Source organism: Trichosurus vulpecula, chromosome 5, assembly GCF_011100635.1.
Source record: "Trichosurus vulpecula isolate mTriVul1 chromosome 5, mTriVul1.pri, whole genome shotgun sequence".
Lineage (NCBI taxonomy): Eukaryota > Metazoa > Chordata > Mammalia > Diprotodontia > Phalangeridae > Trichosurus > Trichosurus vulpecula.
Window position 1 is genome coordinate 133,403,663 of NC_050577.1, and position 21,029 is coordinate 133,424,691.

General features: G+C 35.6%; 1 protein-coding gene across 1 annotated transcript in view; it reads right to left on the reverse strand.

Annotated features, from left to right (window-relative positions):
- The window catches only part of CFTR (CF transmembrane conductance regulator), a 224,290-nt gene that overhangs the window by 147,622 nt on the left and 55,639 nt on the right, over nt 1–21,029 (reverse strand). Inside the window, exons 4-7 of the mRNA XM_036761406.1 lie at nt 13,606–13,821; nt 10,047–10,136; nt 9,049–9,212; nt 8,021–8,146 (exon numbers count right to left, since the gene is read on the reverse strand). Coding sequence (XP_036617301.1) covers nt 8,021–8,146; nt 9,049–9,212; nt 10,047–10,136; nt 13,606–13,821 — 596 coding nt within the window. The remainder of the gene's footprint in view (nt 1–8,020; nt 8,147–9,048; nt 9,213–10,046; nt 10,137–13,605; nt 13,822–21,029) is intronic.

Here is a 21,029-nt window from a genome sequence, read left to right on the forward strand (position 1 = left end):
TGACATGTACTAAAGGAGAGGTCGGGCAGACAAAAGTATCATGGGGTATATTTGGGGAATGCATGGAAAGCGTGAGTTAGTCCCACTTTTGTATATAATCTAGGTATGGAGTGCTTAGTACTAAATTAATAGCATTTTTTAATTTTTTCTCAAATACAACATTCCAAAGAAAAGAGAGATCAAACAAATGACATGAAAGTGGTTGAATTTGCTCAAGCTACACAATGACTTAGTCCATGAGTTTTACTTATTTTCGTAAGCCAAGTTAAAAATGTTGGCTAAGGTCAATTTAAAATTAATAAAATCTCAAATTATTGCAAAACTCAAAATTGTTGTGAAAGATAAATTACATTCAAAACAAGAATATAAAAAGATAAAACTGTTTAAAAAACAAAGAAAAAATGATGGAGGGAGAAAGAAGCACAAAGGAATACTGGGAAAAGAAAACAGATAATTTAGAAAAAAGTAACCGGAAGCAGAAAAAGGGAGAAAAACTTTTTTAAAGATTATTCTCCAATGAGTAGTATTTTTCATTAGAAATCCACTCATGCTATATGAGTCATAAAAATACTTTATCAGTATCTTTAGAAAACTAGAAAGTGATTTTATAGCAGAAGTGCAATAAAACAATAGCTGTGGTCTGAGCTTTGGAGCACACTTTTGCCCTGGTTCAATACTGGCACAGGCTGAGTTTAATCACTCTATTGCCCTTCATCAGAGCAATCTCTCTCTGAACATTTTATTTGATCTCTCTGGTAGATGCCAACTATTTCCCATATTTACGTCAGTTCAAAACATGCCTTTCGTCAGCAATTCCCAACCTTTTCAAGCAACAATTTCATGCCAGATTAAGGAACTAGATTCTATAAGCCACAACTAAGCATTTACATTGCCAAGAAAACCCCAAATGGGGTCATGGAGAGTCAGATACAACTGAAACAAATGAACAACAAGCATTTACTATAAGAACTGTGCAAACAGCGATTTACAATGGAAAAGATGGGTTTCACAAGATGTTAGATGTAAACCTGGAAAGGACCTTAGAGATCAGTCCAACCCTCTCATTTCACAGATGAAGAAACTGAGGCCTGAAGAATGATTTCTCCAAGGCCATATGGCTAGTAAGAATCTGAGTTGAGATTCAAATCCTGACTATAGACCTAGCCCTCTATTCACTATACCACTCTAGTTCATCTTTTGTACTAGAGGGAGAAATAACCAAAGTCAGAGGTAGGGATCCTTAGCTGAAATTTATCACTGAGGTCTGAGCAAAAGGATAGCTGATAACCAGTCACCTAGCCTGCATTTCCAGCACTAACTAATATATGCAACAGTGAGGAAGATTGTGATTGGCTAATCATTGTTACTTCCAAAAACAATTCCTAAGGCCTGTACAAACTGCCATGGTATTGTAAACTTTTTCTGGATGATGGTGAGAAAAATTCTGTGGCTTTCCTGGATTTTTTCTTAAATGGCATAACAAAAATAAATGACCAAAAACCATGTTTGGGAAATAGTACCCTTTTACTCCTTCTATTTACATGGCAGGGGACTTAACATTTCACCTTTTCTTTATTGTTGTTCCAATCACACACCTGGAGTTTAGTTCTCATTCCTGTCTATATGAATCAGCCCCTTGAATTCCAGGTAACCCATATTTAGCCCATCCAAGAAAGTACTTTTCTTTTGGTCTACTTTTCCCTTTGAAACTTTGATGCAATATATAACCCTATATCACTGATCTCTTTTCATCAATTTTTCTGTGTCTCTAATTCCTGTGCCACCAATTTCGATGTCATCACTCAATTCCCTAATTTTTCAAATTTCCAAATTCCTAATGTTTAAGGAATAAGGACTTTGGCTAAGGGAACATGACCTATTATGGCTTGAAAAACACACTAGATTATTTTTTTGCCAAGGGTTAGTTTAGCAATCATAACACAGTCTGTACTGTATGTCTTCCCTGGATATAGTCTTGAATGATCAAAGTGAGAAAGTTATTTGGTGTGAAGCCAGAGAGGAGCCTAAGTGCTAAGTTCTAGTGGTTTTTCATGAAGTACTACAAGTGGAGAAGCATTGTGGCAGAGTGGACAGAATTCTGGCCTTAGAGACAGGTTCAGGTCCTGCCTCTGACACACAAAGCCTCATGACCCTAGGCAAATCATTCAATCTCTCAGTGCCCTAGGCAACTCTCTAAGACTCAAAGTTTTAGAAAAATTTCCAGTCTGTTTCAGACAAGGAATCTCCCTCCTAGAAGTTCCATATACCAATGAAAGGAGAGTTCCAAACCAAAACAAAGAATCAATTCAAATCAAGTAAAAATGTATTCATTAAGTGCCTACTACGTGCTAGGCACTATGTTAAATTCTGAGGATACAAAGAAAGACACAAAATAGTCCCTACTTTCAAGGACTTCATAGTCTAATGGAGACAACATGCAAACTATGTATGAACAAGATTACACAGACACAGACACACACACACACTAAACTATAGATAATCTCAGAGGAGAGGCACAGAGATTAAGGACTGAGAAAGGCTTCTTGCTCAAGGCGGGACCTTAGCTGAGACTTGAAGGAAGCCAGGAATTACACATCAGGAGGAAGAGAGTTCCACTGGGGGAAAGCCAGTGAAAATGCTTGGAGGTGCAAGATAGTGTCTTTTGTGAGGAGCATCAAGGAGGCCAGCGTCACTGGATCATGTGTGAGGGTAGTAAGATATACAAAGACTGGAAGGGAGGAAGGAGAAATGATATTTATTGGTGATTTTCATTAAATAAGCTGAATTAACTTCAAAAGCTTAGGTCAAATGCTAGGGCCACAGGCTTGAGATTTTGCCTCCATAAGTTACTAATCTTGTTTTAATGAACCAACACATTTTACCAAAAAGATTTTGTATTTGCCATTTATTATAAGACACATAATTGTCCATGAAGGCCATTTCCCAAAGACTCATGGCACAGTGCAAGTGATCCATTAGTCCCAAAGGCTATGACAAAGGAATACAAGCTCTAGTGAAACTTGTCAAACTAGAAAATCTTTGAATAGCTGGGCTATGTTGAGCCTAAAAACTCAAATGTATGTGTATATATGCATATGTGTGTATGTATATACTGACTAATTCAATAGCTCCCTTCCTCCCCACCTCCCCTCTCTTTCTCCCTTTCTTTCTTCCTTCCATGGCATGGTCTGTTTATTGGACATTTTTAACTCCTTCAGTTTTTCTCATATGGATTGTTAGGCCCATCTCATTTGAGTAATCATGGATTTCATTAAGAAGGCGCTGTAATTCAATCAGCAAAACATCTTCAACAAACAGAAATATACTGAGGATTGTAATATCAATAAGGAATCTCTCCTCTATCTGGACCTTACACAGCATCCTGACCTAGAGCTGAAAGAGACCTGAAAGACCAGCAAATACATTATTTTACAGATGAGGATACTGATGCCCAAGAAAGTTAAGTCACTTGCCCAAGGTCCCACAAGTATTAGCCAGGGCGCTCTTCCCTATAATACCCTGGTTCATTTATATTCTCTAGCAACGACACACACACCGCTGAGCGAGCTTAATATAGAACGCCCTATTTTATACCTCAATTTCCTAATAATCAAAGGATTGTTAAATAGTTGTCTCTATAGTTGCCTCTATGAGGAAACTTACAGGATCTTAACATATTTATTAAGGGCTCCTTGTTGGAGAAGCATCCAGGCTGAAGGCTATGTTGTTCCCTACCAAATAGATTTTTCATAATAAACAAACTAACCCAAGGGGATTGTTTCTCTACTGCACCATTCAGCTGGCTGTGAAATTGTAAGGAAGTTGCCTCTTGTAGAGGATCATATATGAAAGCCTGCCTCCTCTCATGTTTTCACCAAGGATACCATCAATACATGCTCATAGAGATTTTATTTTTAAAAAGAGGCATGTTGTATTAGTTTCTGATGTCTTCTCTATCATCACTTCTGGTGATTTTCCCCCATTCTTTTGGTAATTTCCCTCTTTAAGACAATGTGAAAAGCAATCTCTGAGTGCTTTTCAAAGTCATGTTGCCTCCAACATGAGTTGGTTGCTTCTGTACACACGTCGGTTCAGTTGCTCTTCCCAACTGTATTTTTGAGTGACATTTCAAATTGTGCCCACAGTTCCATCAAAGTCAATGAATGTCAGAGAAGTTGATTTCATATGGAAGTACCTCATAGAACTTCCTTTACTTTTTCATCCCCCAAAATGGATATTGGCACATACGGTGAAATTATCTTTATGCGAGCATTTTTCTTGTGCTCATAATGCATGAGACAGCTATGTGTCTCATAAAGTGATCTTTTGTGCTTCCTTTGGGCATCAGATGAAACCAATTCCATCAACTTTTTTTTCCTTTTTTTGCCTCTCCAGGGAAAACCTGTGAATCTATCCTTCCATTTAGTTCCAACTTCCATTTCTTCTTCAGTTCTTCCAGTTACATGTTGTAAGGTCATAGGATCATTGATCTAGAGCTAGATGATACCCCAGGGGTCAAAGAGCCAAACAGTCTCATTTTACAGGTGAGAAAAATGAAGCTGAGTGATATTAAGTAACCTGCCCAAGGTATCAATGTCAGAAGAGGGATTTGAACTCAGGTCTGCTTACTGCAAAGCCTGTGTTTTTTTTCACAGTAACACAGTATATGAATTCACTGGTCATTAGACCAAGACCTCACCTACAATTAACGTTTATAGTCAATCTAAAAACTATGTGATTCTTAAACACCCAATACCCCTTTGCCACTTTTCTACTACCATCACTAGGTAGCAGGCAAACAGGACTGAAAACTTTTCATCTGTTTTTCCTAATTTCTTGTCTATGATACCTCATGTATATCTCCTTACCAAATGCAGCCATAGTGAATTACACTTCTGAATGGAAAGTGATTGACCAAAGAGAAATCGTTCTCTTGATCTTTTTTTTAGGTAATTTGATTTTTATTTTATTTTTTAAAAACTTTTTTTTGTTACATTTGAGCTCCAAATTGTTTCCTTTCCTCCCTCCCAACTCTGCACTATAAGAAGCCAAAATTTGACACAGATATATTTGGGAAACTATACAATCGTTCCAACTATACATAGCTCCATATATCAGTTCTTTCTCTGGAGATGGAGAGCATCTTCCCTCATAGATCCTTTGTAGTTGATGTGAATTGTCATATAACTCAGAATATATTAGTCATTCACAATTACTCTTTGAACAATATTGCTGGAAGCATATACAACATTTTCTTGGTTCTGCTCATTTCACTCTTCATTGTTTCTTTCAAATCTTTCCATGTTTTCCTAAAATTAACTCCCTCATTATTTCTTACAGCATAGTTGTATTCCATCACAATCATATGCCACAACTTCGCCACCACAAAGAGAGCTGCTATAAATATTTTGGAACATGTGGGTTCATTTTCTTTTTGCCTGATCACTTTGGGAAACAAACCTAACAGTGGTATTATTGCTAGGTCAAAGGGCACAGTTTTATAACTCTTTGGGCATAATTCCTGATTGCTCTTCAAAATGGTTGGATCAGTTCCACCAACATTGTATTACTGTCCCAATTTTTCTACATCTCCTCCAACATTTATAATTTCCCCTTTTATCATTTCAGCCAATCTGATAGGTGTGAGATATGTCAAAATTGTTTTAATTTACATTTCACTAATCAATAATGATTTAGAACTTTTTTTCCATATATATATATAGCTTTGACTCACATATATGGCTTTGATTCCTTCCTCCAAAAACTGCCTGTTTATATCCTTTGACCATTTATCAGTTGGAGAATGACATTTTCTTATAAATTTGACAAAGTTCTCTATGTATTTGAAATATGAGGCCTTTATCCAAGAAATTCTCTATAAAATTTTCTCCCCAATTCTCTGCTTTCCTTCTACTATTGACTACATTGGTTTTATTTGCATAAAACCTTTTTATTTTAAAGTAATCATAATTATCCATTTTATATCTCATGATGTTCTCTGTCTCTTGTTTAATCATAAATTCTTCTCCTATCCATAAATCTGATAGGTAATATATTCCATGTTCTTCTAATTTACTTTCCCTTTGTTTAGGTCATGTATCCATTTTGACCTTATCTTGAGTAAATGGTGTAAGATATTGGTTTATACATAGTTTCTGTCAGACCGTTTTCCAGTTCTCACAACAATTTTTACCAAATGGTAAATTCTTATCCTGAAAGCTTAATCTTTACATTTATCAAACACAAGATTACTATAATCATTTACTACTGTGTATTGTATATCTACTATATTCCACTGATCTACCATTCTATTTCTTAGCCAGCAGCAGATAGTTTTGATAATTGATACCTGGCACTACTAAACCCCCTTCCTTTATATTTTTTCATTATTTTCCTCCGATGTTGTTGACCTTTTGTTTTTCCAAATGAATTTTGTTGTGCTTTTTTTCTAGCTCAATAAAAAATTTTTTTTGGTAATTTAATTGGGATGACACTGAATAAGAAGATTAATTTAGGCAGAATTGTTATTTTTATTATATTGGCTCAGCCCACCCATTAATAATTAATATTTCTCCAATTACTGAAATCTGATTTTATTTGTATAAAAAGTGTTTTATAAGAATATTCATGGGATTCCTAGGTTTTACTTGGCAAGTATACTCTCAGGTATTTTATGCTGTCTACAGTTATTTTGAATGAGGTAACTTTTACTATCTCTTCAGGGGAATATTATGGGGACCCTCTACTGGTACTGGACACAGGGCCCAGGTATGCTGACCAGAGAGGGTCTTGGGCTGTGACTGTAAGGAAGAAGGGGTGAGTATACACTGGTGAATGTGGTCACAGAGAGGCAGGGCCCTGCTGGTTATGGTCACTCTCAGAAGAATTAGTTCCTGGTTTCAATCCCAGGGCAGAGGGGCAAGCTGATGCTTGTCACCACCTGAAAGACTGCAAGGAGCAAGAGCATTTGCAGTGATGGTGCTGGGGGCTCAGGTCGCAGCTTAAGGGGAGAGAGGAGTACCTGAGGTCACTTATAGACCAAGGAGTGAGCCAGAGGAGCAGTAACCACATCCGGTCTTGGATTGTAGAACAACGGAAAAATAAAAAAAAAATCAAATACCCCCAGATAGAACTCAGAAAACAATAGCATGAACAACTGAAAGCCTGAGACATTATCCCTCATGCCCAAAAGCAGACCCCAATTCTAACATAAAGTTAACAAACAAGAAACAGCCTACTAAAAAAATGGATAAGCAACAGAGAAAGAAGTCAACCATAGATAGTTACTATGGTGATAGAGAAGATCAGAGTTCAAACTCAGAAAAAGACAAAACGGCTTCCTGTAAAGCTTCAAAGAAAAATGTAAAATGGTCATAAACCCAAAAAGAGTTCTTGGAAGAGCTTAAAAGGGACTTTAAAAATAAAATAAGAGAGGTTGAGGAAAAATTGGGGAAAAAATAGTAATGCAAAAGAGCAAGAAAATTATAAAAAGAAAATCAACAAACTGGAAAAAGAGATACAAAAACTTACCAAAGAAAATAGGCCCTTAAAAATTAGAATTGAGAAAGGGGAAATCAATGACTTCATAAGACATCACAAAATAATAAAAAAAATCAAAAGAATGAATAAATAGGAGAGAATATGAAACATGTCATTAGAAAAACAACTGACCTGGAAAACAGATTAGAGGAGAGATAATATAAGAACTGTTGGACTACATGAAAGTTATGATTGAAAAAAGAGTCTAGACATAATTCAAGAAATTATTAAGGAAAATTGGCCCAAAGTTCTAGAATTAGAGGGCAAACAGAAATTGAAAAAAAAATCCACAAAGTACTGCCTGAAATAGATCCCAAAATGCAAACTTACAGGAACATTATAGCTAAGCCTCAAAGCTCCCAGGTCAAAGAGAAAATATTATAAGCAATCAGAAAGAAACAATGTAAATATTGTGGAATTACGGTCAGCCACAAATTCCCACAAATCTGGAAATTTTAGTCATAAAAAGAAAATAACTTACTGTCTTAGATTTTCAATCATCGTTTCCATTGCTTCTTCCCAACAGTATGCCTTAACAGACTGTATATTGTCAATCATTTCTGAAGTTATCACAAGTCTTTCATTTATCTTTCCTGCTCTCCTTTCTCTGAAAAAAAAATTAATAAAATTAAATCAGCTCAAATTCAGAATATCCTTACTGGCATAGTCTAGTATCTGTTAGACAAAATGATTCAAAAGAGCCCTTCCAACACTGATATTCTATGGTTCTGTGGTCAAAATAATTCACATTGTTTAATCAGCATTGTTCACACCAGTTCAAATATTTTAAAATAAAAGGATAGGATTCAGCAGCAAATCTTTTTGGGGGGGGGAAAGATACCAGGTGATTTCTAATTTGCTTGACCCATATGATCATTATTATCAATAATAATTCCATATTGCACTTCAGATATTTGTGAAATAATTGATATAGATATTTATACATCTTTCTCCCACCCACCAAAGCAGATTACCACCCTTTTATGCATCAGTAGATAGTTTTTTTGAGTTGCTGAGGCAGTTTGGTTACAAATGCAAAAATGCCTTGCCAATGTTGCTTTGTTTTGGGGTCACAAATGCAAATCAATGCTGAATTAATTTATTGATAAGAGTAATTGTACATATCAATGATAACATAATATTTGAATATTATAATAATCCTCATTTGAAGGAACAGAAAAAAACTAGAGACTAGGAAAAGTCACTGGAATGTAATTTGAAAAGTCAGATTCTCTACATTATGTGCACGTAATTGATGTCTCTCATATGCGTTTTCTAATCTATAAAAACTATATTATTTTTTACCAATTTTCCTAGAGCTATCAAATAGATTAACAAATATAAAATGCTACATAATCATAAAAAGTGATATTGATATCCTTAAAATAATTCCTACTTAGGGAGACTGTAGGTCAGATAATAACATAAAACAGGCCTAACAGAATGTTGGTGTACTTTTTTCAAACATTATAAAGAAGAAAATTTGGGGGAATGAAAAAGCTTTATCACCTGTACTTCATCATCATCTGTCCTAACCAGGCTTGGAACAGAGCAAGTACTACTAGGAAAGCAAGTCCACAAAATGCTGAGGCTTGTAGCAAATCCCAAAGAAGTCCCATCAGGAGCACCACTTGTAAAGGTGCAATCCAGACAAAATGTGCCAGGGCCAGCCCCTGAAAGAGTCACAATTAAAAAAAAAAAAAGTAAAGCCAAGAAGAGACTTGGAAATTATGCCCCACAAAAGCGTATCAGAAAGAGAGCACAGTAATATAATATTATTTAAAACTTTGAGGATCTGAGTACAATGCAGTCTAGGTGTTAATTACACTGAGAACATAACAAGGTATATACACATTCCACACCCACACTTCAGTCAATTTCATGCCCCATACTTCAGAGTACTTCCATAGGAAAATGTTGCACTCAGTTAAGCTTAGGAGTTGATACTCTGAATACTTAGTATGTCAAAATTTTATTTTAAACAGTATACTGATAATTTGGTTTAAAAAAAAAAAAGCAAACAAACCAGCAGCTAGGGCACAGGGGTATTATAGATCTCCAGATCCTTAGAATCATATGATTGTTAATGGCCATAGTAGAAACTTGTTATAAAGACTGATGCACATCCATTAATAGAGGGGCCTGAATCAAAAATACTTAAGGTATGATAGGCAGCCAAAGAGTGGAATTAGGAAGGGATGACAGACCTGATAACTCAGTAAATTTTGCTTACTAGGAAGCCATGTTCCCATGCTGAAGTTTCTTCTGAGTTCTGTAATATCAGAGACTTCAAGATATTCCCATTATGAATCACTAATTAATTCAACCAGAGGAAATAGGGCTGAGTGGGGCAGAGATCAGAATTTCATAATAAGCAGGGTTGAACCACACATTGCTGTTATCTGACTTAGGAAAGCTCTAAGCTATGAGTTTTGTGAAGATGTGTAGTTGTTTACATTAATTCTGGGATACGACATGCACAAAAGATTAAATGAGCTGCTACATACTTCATCAAACTTGTTCAGATTGTTGGAAAGAAGACTGATAAGCTGTCCGGTGCTTATTTTATCTAGAACACGGCTTGATAATTTTAAGGTCTGAAGAGAAAAAAGGAAAAGAATTGTCCTTAAAGTATCATCAAACAAAGTATCATCACATTACTAGGAATATCTAGTAACATTATAAAACAGGTGTTATACTGAACATATTATCTTTGCTTATTAAAAACACAGAAATTATTTTAATTACTTAATTTCTCCTTTAGATTTATATGATTGTAAATTGTTAGCTAGGTTTCTATCTTCTAAAAGCTACACAGTAACTAAATCCTCCCCCTCCTCCATTTGTAAAGATTTCCAAATCATGTGACATGAATGATAATATATAAATATATAATTAAATTATATGTACATAATATTTTAGAAATAGATAACAAAATTAATGGATATTCTTAATTAGAATCTTGGTATTAATATCTTTTATCTTATAACCATTCAGCTGATACAATTATTAAAAGTTCATTATATGTGAATCATTGATATTTTAATTAGATATAATATTAATTAGTGATTGATATTTTAAAAGATAAAATGTTCAGAGTGTCATGCTAGGTGCGAGTAATCCAAAAGCAAAAATGAAACAAATGGGCCCTAGCCTCTAGGAGGTTACATTTGGTGAAGCCTGAATGATTGTAAACCTATCCACAACATGTTAAAAGACCTAGAGGAAGGGCTCTAGCATGGAGAAGTTATAGGATAACATGGACAAGATTCTAATAGGTTAGGAAGCCAAGAAGCTGCAATCTGCACCAATGAAGAGAACATATTAAGGATAAATTCATATATCAAAAGGGCAGCTAGGTGGCACAGTGGATAGAGCATGGACCCTGGAGTCAGGAGGACCCATGTTCAAATTTGGCCTCAAACACTCACTAGCTGTGTGACCCTGGACTAGTCACTTGACCCTGTTTGCCTTAATTTCTCATCATACATTGAGCTGGCAAAGGAAATAGCAAACCACTCCAGTATCTTTGCCAAGAGTTAGACACTACTAAAATGACTCAACAACAAGATATACTGAAATCCTGTGGTATAAAAATCCATAGACTCTGATCTATTCTAGATAATTTAATTGTAATTTCTCATTTAATAATTTTGGTTAGAAATGTCTACTACTACATTAAATTATATCATAAATGCCATCATCAATAACATATTGACATCAAAACCTAAGCAGTGGTATGTGTGTGTATACACAGACACACATATACACATATATGTGTATAACAATATAATAATTATATACGATATATTGCTATATTATTTCATATGAACCTCACAAATGCCCTGGGAAATATGAGAATAATGTTCTTAACAAGACTGAAAGCTTTTTGAGGGCAAAGACCATATCTTATACTTCCTTATAGCACACATCCTAGCACAATGCCTTACATATAGAAAGCTTTCAATATATAGACTTTGATTTGATTTATTCTTCCACTCGGCATAAGGATCTAATTAAAAGAGTTAGCACTTGTTTTTGTTTTGTTTTATTTTATTAGTATCTATGACTAGTAATTAAATTATAATTTAAGATATTGCCAGATTGCAGAACTTTAGAATACAGAACAACTTGTTCTATCATAGAAGTTGGAATGGAGTTAAGATGACAAGACTGGAGCTGGGAGTGGTGAGTGGCTGGATGCCATATGGGTAAAAACTGGCCAGGCACGGGAAAGGGTGAGGTAAAGGGCAGGTCTAATTCACGGTCAAGAGTAGTACCTAAACTAGTGCCATGCATGCTCATTATATTATTTTGATGATGATAACTATGGATGCCATGAGGGTGAGGCTGAAGAGATAAAATAATTTGGCAAGGACCCATGGGAAAAGCATGATAAGGTGTAAGGATTACTTATGGATGTGTTTACAAATCATTGTCTTCTCTAAGACATTTTTCTCTCTGATGTCCATATTGTACGGACTCTAAACTCCGGAAAAAAAATTATAAATTCTTCTCACAAGACAGTATTTAGATCAGTTTTTAAACTGAAGATTACATCATTGGTATTTTCTAATGCTTGTAAACTTAGGAGAACTAAGTTCTTCAGTGATTTGACTAAGATAGAGGATGTGTTCTCTTCCTCTTCCCACTACAAAGTTTCACCCAATAATAAAGGATGAATATTATGATTTTAGAACTATTTTTTATATCATGAAATTGTTATTAGGATCTTCTCTGATGCTGAATTGCATATTATTTGTCTTTATTAGTTCAACTATACAAAGTCGCCATTTTCAAAAATGAATCGTAAAGAAATTACCAAACATCTCTACGGCAATACCTTTCTATTCCTACTCGGGAGAATTAGGAAGCCACACATTGTGTTGTCAGGACTGGCCCTAGCATATGTCATTATAATAGCTCTAAATCCTGTTTGGACAATAACATGTCTTAAGCTAAATCCACTTACAGTGCTTTTGGCAAAATCAGGCCCTTTTTTGAATGCTTGCCATTACAAACAGAGGTAAGGTAGATTGAATGAGCACGTACTTACTGCTAGGATGTAATGCATATACTAGTACAAATAATGAGATTTGCAGGGTTCATAGGAATGTAAAATCAACTCCATCTAAGGCTGCACTTTTCTTTTACAACATGCTAGGACTGTAGGTTTTCCTGAAATAGTTTATAATAATTCTTTTTTTACAATTTAAAACAAGTATTTCACTTTTTCTTTAACTTTACTTCCATCAATTAATTTTAAAGGTCAAATCTGCTGCTAATTTTTATGTAGATGGTGATAGTCACTTTAATGGGAAATTAAAAATAATGAAAAAAATGGGTCATGTGGCAACCTTCATCCACTTAGCAATGAAGTTTATAGCCTTAAGAGCTGAAGAAGAGGAATATAGTATAGTAGTATGAATGTTGCATTTGAAGTCAGGAGATATGGGCTCCAGTCCCATGTGGCTACCTCTGTGACATTGGGCAAGCCACTTTTCTCTTTGAGCATCAGCTTCTTTATCTATAAAATAAGGGGATGAGAGTAGACGGTCTCTAAGGTGACTTTTAGCTCAGAAGACTACAATGTTAATTATGTGAGAAAAATTTAAAATATGACTCATTTTGATATTGATGTTTAATGACATCAGCAACCTGAAACTAGTGCTTCTGGCAGCAGTTGAGTTCAATTCAATTCAATCAGCACTGATTGAGCATCTACTATGTACCAGGCACGGTGCTACCTGCTGGGAATACAGAGACAAAGAATGAAATGGTCTCTGCCCTCCAGGTACTTGCATTCTCCTGGATAATAATATGTCTAAAAGAAGAGAAAGAATATGAGGAAGAAGGCTGGGAAAGGAAGAGGAGGAATAGGTGGATTTTAAATAATTCTCTAAAGCTTATTTTAAAATTCAAATCTTTGTGATTTCTATCTGATTATGAATTCATGGAATCTGAAAAAGGCTTCGTACTAGCAAGATTCATTCACAACATATACCAAAGTGGATCTTACTGTTATGGCATCATGTATTTTTTAAAACAGACATTTGAGTTAATTACCTTTTTGTAAATCAGACTAAAGAGGGCTATTCTCATCTGCATTCCCATGTGATGAAGGCCAAAGATGGCAGGGTGTAGAAGTAGGGTCCTCACTATAAAGAGAAGGCACAGACCTATGCCTAGATAAATCGCAATGGATCGTTCTGCTTTGTTGTCAGGATCATAGGAGGCTATGATTCTTCCCAGCAAGAGAGGCTGCACTGCTTTGGTTACTTCCTGCAGAGGGTGAAAAAAAACCACGCACACACAAAAAGTAAAATTGTAGTTATCTTGTTTTTAATAATACAAAGAACCTTATAATATCAATCCAAAAAGATTCATGTTGTAGGGAGGACTTAAGATGGAACTGGACAGAAATCCACATCTGGTATGAGCCTTACTGCATATTCTTTGACATACCCTCAGTGCTAACACATATTTATCTTTTGAGAATAGATTTGATTTCTAGAAATCTCTCCTCCAAAATCTTTTAGAGACAAGCTGAATGAAAAGAGTAAATAAACAAACTGGGTGATAAAATTCTGTTTGTTTTTGTTTTAAAGCATGACAACAAAATGATGACATGGGTTTTCTTGGGCGGCTGCTAAACCAGCCCTGAAGGCAAAGCTAAGAGAGAATTTCCCCAAAATGCTTTGAGCAAAAGGCAACATCACTGGAGAGAATCTAGAACAGGGATCTTTAACCTTATTTTGTGTCATGGACTGATCTGTCTGTTAAAGCCAACTCTTTCAGAATAATGGTGGGTTTTTTTTTTTAATTAAAGGAATGGTTCAATTTTAGTTAGTGTAAATTAAAATGTAATAGTTTCCATTTGAATTCACAGACCCCTTGAAATCTATATATGAACTCCTTGGGGATCTGTGAACACCAGGTTAAGAAACTGTGATTTAGTTTCTCACTGGGGCTGCTTTAAATGATATGCCCTCATTTGTATAAGTTCATTTTTATCTTTTGAAAAATTTTTGTCGTTCAGTTGCTTCAGTCTTGTCTGACTATCCGCAACCCCATTTGAGACTTCCTTGGCAAAGATACTGGAGTTGTCTGACATTTCCTTCTCCAGCTCATTTTACATATGAGGAAACTGAAGCAAACAGAGTTTAAATGACTTGCCCAGGGTCACACAGCTATTAAGTATTTGAGACCAGATTTGAACTCGGTAAGAAGAGTCTTCCTGACTCCAAGCCTGGCACTCCATCCACTGTAAAACCACTATTGAAAAAATCCTGAGGAATTATTAAATTTTTATCTTATAGGTCTGCCTTCTTATCTAAAATAACTAGTTATTTGGCAGGGAACAAATGAAAGAGAGAAGTATCCTAAATTTTTTCATATTAAATATAGACATAGTCCCAAATATACCCATGTATAATTGCATCACTTGAGCTTGTGGTCAAATACATTGTTATTTTTCCCCTAAATGTTGCTGTAATTACCTGCGTAATTTTATTTCCCCTGTTAGCTTACTGAAAACCAACTAAGAACAGAACTAAAATAGGACTGGGGAAAGAGGAAGAGGGGTGCTAAATGAGAAAGAAAACTGGATTAAAAAATATAACATTAATTTAAAATATGAATCTCCCAAGGCATATTTGTGTTCTCAACCTCAGGTACTACACAGTCTAACTCCTGTTTCCATTATTCATTTCCTTTTTTCTATGTGAGTATGAGCAAGTTGACTACTCTGGGCATCAGGTTCCTCATCTGGAAAATGAAGGAGTTGTACTAGATGACCTATAAATGTCTTTCAATTCTAAACCTATGTTCCAATACATCTTCACCTACAATGGAGAGCCTCTTTATATCTTTCTTCATTTCTCTACATAATATATATATACATATATATATACATATATTTTCAATATAATTGTCTAATACAGGCCAGCTTTCAGTTCATCCCTAGTCTATTAGCCAAAGCGTACAAGAGCTTAGAAACATTTCATAATCACTCATTGAAGAAGCAATATGTCTTCTGTGTTTTAAGCTTTTTAAACAAAAGCACCCAATCTACCACATGCTTTGTAACAAGCATAGCACTTTAAAGAAATATGAGAAAAATAATAGTATCACATTATTTAGATTTGGGAAAGACTCTAATGATTACTCGGTCGAACGCTAATTGTACAGATGAGAAAACTGGGTCTATTTGCTCAAAGTCAAACTGACAGTAAGGAGAATAGTGAGCACTCAGGTCTTGTGACTTCCAAACCCATGCTCTGTATACTATAATAAAGCCTCACACTTTCATTTTTAAATAGTGATCACTGTCTATGTTGGCACAGTGTTTTAGAGTTTACAAAGCTTCTTCTCCTGTTTGACAGATGATGAAACTGAGGCTCAGATAACTTATTTGGTTAAGCAGCAAGTTAGTAGTAGAGTCAGTATGTAAATCCACAGATTTCTGACTATTCTATAGCTGATGCTTTTTTATTACACCATGACACCTTTTAAGAAAAAATTACACAAACCTAAATCATTTTGAAATAACCATTTTTTCCTCTGATGCCAGAAACCAACAATCTAGTAACTGTAGAAAGCTTATACATGTGTAGTGGAGGTTGATCAGAAGACCCCTAGCGAATTGAGTCCCCTCAACCCTCTTTATGAAATTACAGGCAAATATTCTTTGTCAGAAAAGAAAATTTCCTTTGGAACTGAACGTTTTCATTCTGGCTCAGCACTGAAGGGCAGGTGCTTTGGTATGCATGGCATCTCTTGACTGGTCTCTGTGTGTCTCCATGCCTAGGGGTTGTGTTGAAGATGACTGTTGACTAAGTCAGGTAGAATTTCCCCACCTTGATAAACTAAAAAAAGAGAGTGGAAATGACTACACCTACTCTCTTTGAGGCCAGTCTCTCTGGGAATATATCCAGTGCATTCTCTACCTTAGATTTAAGTTACACAGAGATCTGATGGAATCATTTCTTACTTATAAATCATCATCTTTCTTATAAATCACCAAGGAGGGAAGTTTCTCTTGACCCATGAGCCAGTCATCAATAGAGCCCCCAGACAGGGGAACATATAGGGACCAATGAAGAATTGCTATACATTTCAAAGCACTTGCTTATCAGTCAATGTTGAGCCAATGCGAAAGTCCACCTCTGTGAGAACTTCTCTTTTCTCACGAAGGTCCATGCCCTGTAATTTCATTGTGTGGATTGAAGGATTGATTAAGGATTCCCAGATCAACTCCATACTACATACATGTATAATAAGCTGATAATTCATAGATGATTATACGCACTAAAAATCATTTGTGTAATGTCACTCAACCTCTCGCCATTGTTTTCAATAATTAAATAGTTCATGGAGACAGGGGCTATAATGCCAGAGTGGATATTGAGCTGACCTAGGTTCAAATCCTACCTTTGACAGATACTAGCTGTGTGATCCTGGGCAAATCACTTAGTCTCTTAGTGCCTGAGACAGTTTTCTAAGGCAATAATTTTCAGAGAGGGATAGAAGGAAGGAAGGAAGGAAAGACTGACTTAGTAAACACATACCTGCCATTCACTATGCTAAGCACCTTACAAATATTATCTATATTGGCAGAAGAACTTTCATCACCTGAGAGTTCCATATAACACTGAAATCATAAGTCTAATTCCTATCCTGTATCTTTATGTATCAAATTTGTGAACCAAAAGCCACTTAACTCTTTTTTTATTCCTTATATTGATTTTTAATCAGTCTATCGCTATTACAAAGACCCATTTCATTAAGAAAGGAGTCTTGATTTTGTTTTTCTGGTGGTGATTGGTCTGCACTGATATTTGCACAATCTCCTCTATTCATAACAGATCAGATATCTTTTCCATTCTCATGTAGTGCCAATCAACAAAAGTTCATGAATTGTGACTGTTGCTGGAAGAGTCAATCATTTATTCTACTATCAGTGCCAAAAAATAAATGCTTACTCTTTTCAAATCCTCATTTCCCTCCCAACAATGATATAATAGAGAGATTACTAGGTATAGATAAAGCTGGAAGATACTGAACATTGATAGAGACAATGTCAAAATGGTATTTTGCTTAAAGGTACGTAAATATTTCTATGGTTGGATGTTGCTTATTTATTCAATGACAGAGTATTCTGAGGAAAAGAATCATACCATGACAGCTAACTTTTACTATTAGGAATTAGGCTTAACTGTTTAGTTGCCTTTCTAATAAGTAACTTAGACAAAACTGCCTGCCATTGCTTCTCTACTCTAGCTTTATTTTTCCAACCTTTGACCCCTACTCCAATAAACCTTTTAGGTGAATTAGTTTGTTTGCAGTTTCATACAAGAAAAGAAAATCTCTATCAGCCTCTGAATGGGACACCTGTTTTATCTACCAGCATTACTAGATCAGTTGTAATTTTGAATCAATACATACTATAAAACTCATGGCCTTTAAACAGTAATAGACTGTTTTGACAAAGACAATGGTAGTATCACTAGAAGAGAGGATGTGTTTATAGGTGAAAAACCTGGGTTATTTTTGGTAATGACAGCTCTGATAAGGTGACCATCTGCAAACAGTAAATAGACTCTCATAAACTTCTCAAAAACCATAAAGCAGTTGACAGTTCAAGGACAAAAGCAATATTGTTCAAATGGTGTGTAGGGTTCTTTTTTTTACTGAATCTTTTAAGCTGTATGTTCTCTCATGTTTACTAAGAAAATCACTTATGGGCAGCACTTAGATTTCCCATGTGGAGTCTTTCATTTAAATACTTAGAGAAGTCATGGTCTGACTAAGGGAAAATCAATTTTTGATATTTGGTTATTTGAAGAAAATTACAACCAGAATTTTTCTATATGAAGGTAGTAAGTGGAGATTTTCATATCTATTTGTGCATGTCCCACTGATGGATTTGTTTCCAAAGCCACAGGAAGATTCCTGAGATTCCACAGGAAGAAATAGTATAACCAACTACACATTTACAAGAAATGGAAATCAAGACACATTTTTAGAAATTCCTTTTTAAACTGTGCTATTAATCTTTACTAACACTAAACACCAACCAAAATAGGGTAGAATTCAATGTTACTGAATGACTTCCAATCATTTTGATATTACATTTGTATAACTCTGTTGTTCATTCAGAGGACCTCTATTGATAGTAACTCACATTTACATACTACATCAAGGTTTACAATGCACTTTCTGTACACTATTCTAGGGCAGGTAGCAAAAGTATTGTTAACCCCATTTTACACTCCCCCCCAAAAGGAAACTCACATATACAAAATCAGAAAATATTAAAATTAGAAGTTACAATATTGGTAAACTTGTATAACTTCTCAAGCGATACAAAATCCTCACCACACTATCCCAGAGAAATAGTGAGTCAACTTTTCTCTCCACATTTTCAGTAGCAAGGGGTTCGATAACTCCTAAGGCAGATCATTCCTTAAAAACAACAACAACAAAAATAAAGAAATAAAAGATCCCAACCCTCTAATTGTTAGGAAGTTCTGCCTAATTTGAGCTGAAATCTACCTTACTATTACTTTCAACCACTGGTTCTACTTCTATCTTCTAGAATGACCAAGACTATCTAACTCCTCTTGTAGATGACACTCATTCAAATATTTCAAAATAGATATAATGTCCTTAGAGCTTCTTTTTTGAATCTAAATATCACCAGTTCCTTCAAAATTTCTTCAAATGAAGGGTAGAACCTAAAAAGATAATGAAACTGAAGAAAAGGAAATAGTCACAGGTCATATCAGTCATGCAGAAACAGCTGACCCTGGGGTAAGAGGCATCATCCTTCCATTTTCTTTTGATGTTATAAGTGATTCATCACCAGCAGTTAATCACTGTTATCACCTAAAGTGTAACCAGGTACACATACACACAGGATCATACACTTAAAGCTGCATGAAATTTTAGAGTCCATGTAGTTTAACAGATGAGGAAATAGAAACCCAGTGATGTTAAATGATTTGCCCAAACTTTCAAAGGTAGTAAACATCAGAGGTGGAATAGGATCTCAAGATCTCTGCAGAATGCAAAGCAACACATGCAAGGAAAGGTACCTACAGATTCCAGACCACAACAGCCATGTTATATCAAGCAGCTAGAGTGTTAGGGCAAGAGTCAAATTCTACCTCAGGCACTTACTACGTGTTACACCGGGCAGTCATTTAACCTCGGTCAGTTTCAGTTTCCTCAACTATAAAAGGGGGATAATAATAGCAAGAGTTATAGGGATCAAAAGCTATAAAATTTGTATAAAGGACTCCTAGTATAGATTAAGCACTTAATAAATGCTTGTTCTTCCCCTCCCTTCCATATCACTGCAATGAAGTTTCTCTCATTACCCTATTCTATTTCCCTTCATGCTTCATCCTGAGATCTGTTTAAGGAAAGCCTCAAGATTCAATGTTCCTCAATGTTCAAATTCCCTGGCTACCTGCAGGGCACATAAGCATCTTGAGGCAGTAACTTTCATTTTTGTCTTCATATCCTCGTGCCTAATGCAGTGTCTAGAACATAAATATTCAATAAATGCTTGTTAAATTGAATTTTACCCACTTAAGTAAAAGTTCCCATGTGGGCTGTATCTGCTCACTTTCCACCCCATTAAGTCAGCTATGCTGTGTTCCCTTTTCGCTAATTATGACATGGTTCTGCATTCCCCACCTTCCTATTTTCATCGCTATCAAGATGTTCCTGGATTCTGATTCCATCCTCCAGGGGCTCACTCTTACTTCGGTGTCATCTGCAAATGTGATAAGCATGCTTACTTTGTTTTCATGCCAATCACTGGTTAAAATGTTGAACAGAATAGAATTAAGTATAGAGATACATTCAGAAGCAACTTAATATCCTGCTACAGTTTTATACTGGTCAACAACTTCTTGGGATAATGTAACAGACATCACAAAATGTCTTGCTAAAACACATTATGTTATATCTACACCATTTCACTGATCTAGTAATTTAAGAACCTTATCAGCAAAAGCTAATAAGGCTAATTTGACCTGACTTGATCCTAGTAAACTTTTGCATGTGTGGTTGCTGAACAGCTGTCAGCAATTTTTATGGAATGAGAAGAGGTGCCACGAGATTGCTGGGAACTATGACCTCCGAGGGCCAGGGTACTATCAACTCTAACACGGGCACGTCTGAAAGAATAAAGAATGGCTTACAGGGAGTTGTCAAGGATGCAACTGACCTTGTGACATAGATTAATCTGGGACCTAAGTAACACAGACTGAAGTCCTCAAGGATGTCAAGGTTTAGAGGCTGATACTATTATTTCTGAAGTAACCTCCTACGGTGAGTCCCTAAGCTGTAACTTATTTAGCACATGTGTAAATCTTTACACTGCATTCGTCAATTCCAAACCATTATAGGGACCCACATAAAACAACAGCGCAAAGACACACATGAATAAAAGACTCCAAAAGTTGAAGCGCAGTGCC